The sequence below is a fragment of the Sapajus apella genome, unplaced genomic scaffold (assembly GCF_009761245.1).
Source record: "Sapajus apella isolate SASKATOON/1434 unplaced genomic scaffold, GSC_monkey_1.0 scaffold151, whole genome shotgun sequence".
NCBI classification, from domain to species: Eukaryota; Metazoa; Chordata; class Mammalia; order Primates; family Cebidae; genus Sapajus; species Sapajus apella.
Window position 1 is genome coordinate 2,565,349 of NW_022437091.1, and position 5,187 is coordinate 2,570,535.

General features: G+C 48.3%; 1 protein-coding gene across 1 annotated transcript; it reads right to left on the reverse strand.

Annotated features, from left to right (window-relative positions):
* Window positions 1-1,760: 1,760 nt before the first annotated feature.
* CTSG (cathepsin G) lies at window positions 1,761-4,492 on the reverse strand. The gene is made up of 5 exons (XM_032265470.1): window positions 4,388-4,492; window positions 3,476-3,623; window positions 2,890-3,025; window positions 2,490-2,747; window positions 1,761-2,053 (listed from the first exon to the last, which is right to left on the reverse strand). Exons 1-5 carry the CDS (start codon window positions 4,440-4,442, stop codon window positions 1,880-1,882), a joined length of 771 nt encoding a protein of 256 aa, XP_032121361.1. The 5' UTR covers window positions 4,443-4,492; the 3' UTR covers window positions 1,761-1,879.
* Between the last annotated feature and the right edge of the window lie 695 nt (window positions 4,493-5,187).

Sequence of the window (5,187 nt, forward strand, 5' to 3'; positions counted from 1 at the left end):
GGTATAGTGTAAGGAAGGGTTATAAACCAAAAGGTGACTGAGGGACATCTCAACTAACAGAGGTTTATTCAGCCAAGATTGAAGATGGACCAAGAGAAAAATATAAGCCACTGTGACCTGTGCTTTTTTCTAAGGATGTTTCAGGAACTTCAGTATTTAAAGGGGAAAGAGCAAGTGGGAAGGTAAAAATGGGAGAGAGAGTAAAACATGAGACAGATGGTTATGTTCTTGTGAGGTTAGCTTCAGTACATCTACATTTTACACAATAAAGTAAGCATGTTGAAAAGTGAGCAGAGGAAAGGAGGTGATGCCATAGGATTGTGAATTATAGCTGTTTGGAAATAAATAAAAAGCATTTTTTTTTCATGACTCAGTTCCCAAGCTTAACTTTCCCTTTAGAATAGTGAGGTTTGAGAGTCTATTTTCTTTCCCAAGGTGTAGGACAAGGATGCTGGCTGGTGATGGATGCCGGGGTTCTTCCATCCTTGGCTATTGTGAATAGTGCTGTTATGAACATGAGTGTTCATTAGCTATTTTTACAAAAGCAAATCTTTTTACTTTTTCTTTATTCTAGTACTTGTATGGTTTAATGTTTTTTGCATGTAGATCTAAGATCCATTTGAAGTTTATTTTGAAGTATTGTGTGAGGAATGGATCCAATTATATCTTCTCTTCTCTAAATATCTATCTAGTTGTTCTAATACTATTTATTAAAAATTCATTGTTTCCCAGTGATTTAGGATGCCACCTTTTTCATACACTAAACTAGGTCTTTTAGGAATTTTCAGTTCTGTCTTTTGGGCTGCCAGTATTTTTTTTTTTTTTTTTTTGGCAGGCAGGGGGATGAGGTCTTGCTCTGTCATCCAAGCTGGAGTGCATGGTTCACTGCAGCCTCAACCTCCTGGGTTCAAGCAATCCTTCCACTTTAGCCTCCCAAGTAGCTGGACTGCAGGCACATGCCACCATGCCTGGCTAATTTCAAAATTGTTTGTAGAGACAGTGCTTTCCTATGATGGTTGCCCAGGCTGGCCTCAAACCCTTGGAATCAAGATACACCCATCTTGGCCTCCCAAAGTGCTGGGATTACAGGCATGAGCCACCATACCTAACCTGAAGCACCAGTCTTTATGCACACTGATGACATGCAGTTTTAATTAGAGCATACGTTAATATCAAATAGGGGCAATTCTTCTGGGGCAGAGAGGCTTGCCCTGGGGAGAGACATGTCCTTCCACCACTCCCCAAGGTGAAGGGGAAAGTGAAATAGGGGGAGACAGGGGAATGAGTGGCTTAAAGGAGGAAAGAAGCTTGTCTAGATCTCCAGCATCTGGGGGTTTCATTTTTTCTGGGAAAGGCACTCAATTTTTTGGGAGGAAGTCAACTCAGCCCCGGCACACATTTGTTGCATGCTCACTATGGAACTGAATGTTTGTGTCCCTCAAAAATTCCTATGTTGAAACCTAATCACTAATGTGATGGTATTAGGTTGGGCCTTTGGATGTGACTAGGTTGTAATAGCAGAGCTCTTTGAATGGGATTAGGGCCCTTGTAAAAGAGATTTCAGAGAACTCCCTTGCCCCTTTTACCATATGAGGATACAGGGAGAGGATGTCTGTGAACCAAAAAGCCGGCCCTTATTAGACACTGAATTTGCTGGTGACTTAATCTTGGCCTTCTTAGCCTCTAGACCTGTGAGAAATAAATTTGTTATTTATAAGCCACCCAATTTGTGCTATTTTGTTGTAGCAGTCCAAACAAACTAAGTACTGAATGACATTTAATGACCAAATGAGGAATTGGTTTTTTATACTCCGTGGACATTTATTAAGGCTCTGGCAACCTCACAGAGCTGGCCTGTGTCCCCTAGAAGAAGAGTCAGTCACAGGGCGGTCTCCATCTGATCCAGCTGTTCCAAGCGTCCCATTGTTCTCCTTATCCAGGACAGGAAGCTTGTGACCCTGGTGTAGACTGCTGGAGGAGTCGGTGTCTGTCTTCCGTAGGAAACGATGCCATGGGCAGCACTGTTACACACCAGGGGGCCTCCGGAGTCCCCCTGTAGGTAGAAAAGGGAAGGGACACTGAGACAGGCCTCCCTGCTCCTGCTTCCCTGAGCCTCGGGCTCACAGAGAAGGCAGGGGTGGGTGGTCCTCTTCAATTACTGGGTGTGTGTAAGTTGGAAGATCGCTGGGATGCGGGAATCAAACCTCTGGGTCTTTTCGGTCGCTGGGCTCCAGCTCTGCCAGGGTTACTGCCTCCAGCCCAATCTGAGTCAAGGTACCTCCCCAGTCTCCAGGGGGATGTTGCCTATGTATGTGTTGTGGGTCTACCTCCTATTCCCCTAGAGACCAGGTTGATGGGGAAAACAATAACCAGGCCACCCTGGTCTGACCCCCAGGCTGAGGCTGTGGGGATGGAGCCTGTTCCCGCTGCCCTGGTTTTGCACGGACCCCTCTGTCCCAGGCTGTGTTGGCCAACGCACACTGCCTTACCTTGAAGGCTGTCTTCCTTTCCCGCGGGTCCCCCACACAAAGCTGCGTTCGGCTGTCGTAGGCCCCTCCGTAGGTGCGGAGGCACTGCTCATCCCTCTGCACTCTCAGCTGCACCTCTCGGAGTATGTCTGTTCTCCTCGTCTGGCTGACCAGGCCCCAGCCGGCCACAGTGCACAGCGTCCCTGGACGCAGTCTCTCCAGGGTTCTAGGCAGAGCCACTGGGCTCACGTTTCGATTCCGTCTGATTCTTTGGCTTAGCTGGAGGAAGAATGTAGGCATTCCCACTCAGCTGGGGCCCCCAGCCCTCGCCCTCACCGTCACCCCGGAGTCCTGCCCTCACTTCCTCTTCCATGATCCCCGGATACACTAGGAAGTTGCCAGAGGGCCAGGTAGGTGGTACCTGCAATAACATAATGTCATTCCGGATGTTCTGCGGATCATATTGCGGGTGGCGGATGGCTCTGCGCACAGGGACGTGTTGCTGGGTCGTTTCCCGTCTCCGCACATTGTGTGCCCCCAGGGTGACATTTATAGAGCTGCAAAGGCAAGAGGTAGGTCTGGGATGCAGGAGCTGGGGTCCATCAGCTTTGCAGGGCAGGCAGACAGCCGAGGGCAAGGCTGACGCTGACCAGAATCGAGGGGATGGGAGGTCCCTGGGGCTCAGCTGTATGCTCTTTCTCAGGAGCTCTGAGCTAGAGATGGCAGGGGTTTAGTGACAGTCAGGTTTGTTCCCCCAGTTTAAACTGATAAATAGCTCGAGTTTATATTTTGAGCCCCACTATACAGTATGTCTTCCGTCTCTTCCTCTTGCTCTTTTTGATCATGTCCTCTTTTCCTCCTCATTTACACTGGCCTGTTCTCACCCGCAAAAACTCACTTGTTCTCTTTCACCCTTTCATTGCTACAACCCTTCTTTCAGATGGCTCCTCTGATGAGCGCCTCAGGGCTGTGTTCCTGGCTGACCAGGAAGCTCCTTAGCTCTGTACCTTCCCCAGCAGTGAGCTGCTGTTAGCACAAAGTCTTCTCGCACCAGGAAGCCCCCGCAATTACTCCGACCTGCTGGAGACTGGATCTGAAGAAACGCCATGTAGGGGCGGGAGTGGGGCCTGGTTTCCCGGCCTCCGATGATCTCCCCTGGAAGGAAGCATTTGGCACTTACGTCTATGCTTGCTGAATCTGCTGTGTGGGTACCAGATGAGTGGTTCCAGAAAGGCAGGAATATTGGGACCCCAGGAGAGAGGGTGAAGGCAAGGGAGGAGTTGGTACTGAGGGTTGGAGTCTACAGGACACCAGATCAGGAGGGGACTCCAGGGTTCTACAGGAAACACTGCTGGCTTGAAAGGATCCTCTTTGCCCATCCTAGGCCTCAGCTCCCTCCTCTCCCCCAAAAAGAGGGAGAACAACCATTGTTCCAGGCAAGGCCAGCTTCAGCCTCAGGTATTAAAGAGATGCTTTGCTGTAAGTACAGGGTTGTCCCTGAAGTTCCCTTATACTTTTATCCTCATGGAGCTTCCCAGAGCTCTCTGAGTCCAATTCAAGACTACCTGGGACTAGTGTTTAAAAATCTAGGTGTGAGCTGATGGTACTGTTATTGCTGTATCCTTACCTCCTAGGTAGGCTCTGACACGTGCTGCCAAATTATTTATATAAAGCTTGTTTTTATAGCACTTACAGTGTGAGGGAAATTCCAAGACATTTAAGTACTCTAACTTACTTAACTCTCATGACAACTCTACAAGGCTGGTATTAATATTATTCTCATTTGTAGATGAGAAACCTGAGGAAATATGAATTCAAATAAGTTGCTCAACAGTACAGAATTAGGATATACCAAGGCAATCTGGCTCAAGAAGCTATGGGATGGGGTCAGGCCTCTGAGGGTGGGAATGGTCACTCACCTGCCTCAGCCCCTGGAGGTAGGAGAAAGGCCAGCAGAAGCAAAAGTGGCTGCATCTTTCCTGAAAGGCTGCCCAGTCAGCTGCTGCTGTGCTTCCTCCTGCTAGACTTTAAGGCCTTGAGAGAGGAAGTAAGGGGTGGGGACAGGGGATTGAGAATTCACAGTTCCATTCTCCTGCTACCATGATAGGTTTCATCACCCAAGGCTGCTGAGGAGGTTTGCCCACAAACTGCCAGAGATCTGGTTGAGAGGGAATAATCAAAGCCAACATGGTGCGATTCTGTGCCGCTGCTGAGTCAGTGCCAAGAACAGCAGTAGGAACCCAGCATAACAACGAGGGGGCTTTGGGCAATGTGTCCAGAGCCCTCAATCCATCAAATTTCAGAATGCTCCAGCAAAGCAAGAAAGCTGGTAGCTTCCCACTTCCCGTTTTCTATTCCTCTGGGGTTACAGCATCAGTCCTTTTTAATATCTGGGTTTCTCCAAATGAATGCAAGTTGCCTGGATTGCTTATCAGTATATGCTTAATAAGTCTGGGACAAAGATGAATAAAAGGGTGTGGTGTGGTGAGGGATGTGGGTAAGAACATCAGGAATAAGTTGAAAAGGGGCAGAAAAGGGTAAGCCTACCTGCTTTTACTCTTTGGCCCAAGACCACCCTCTGAGACCCCTGTTGCTCCCATTCCTTTCTAGAAGTTGTCAAGTCAGATTGCGTAGACACTCTCATGAGTGGGTGAAGGGTGCTGCTGGAGAAAGAAAAGGAAGAATGAGGCTCTAACACTCACAATTACTTTCTCAGGTC

Excerpts from the sequence above, each read along its gene's own strand:
- CTSG (XM_032265470.1), bottom strand. The coding sequence starts at position 4,442 with ATGCAGCCACTTTTGCTTCTGCTGGCCTTTCTCCTACCTCCAGGGGCT. Across the intron at positions 3,624-4,387 it reads ACCTCCAGGGGCTGAGGCAG|GGGAGATCATCGGAGGCCGG; the intron begins GTGAGTGACCAT and ends GCTTCCTTCCAG. Across the intron at positions 2,748-2,889 it reads ATGACATTATGTTATTGCAG|CTAAGCCAAAGAATCAGACG; the intron begins GTACCACCTACC and ends TTCTTCCTCCAG.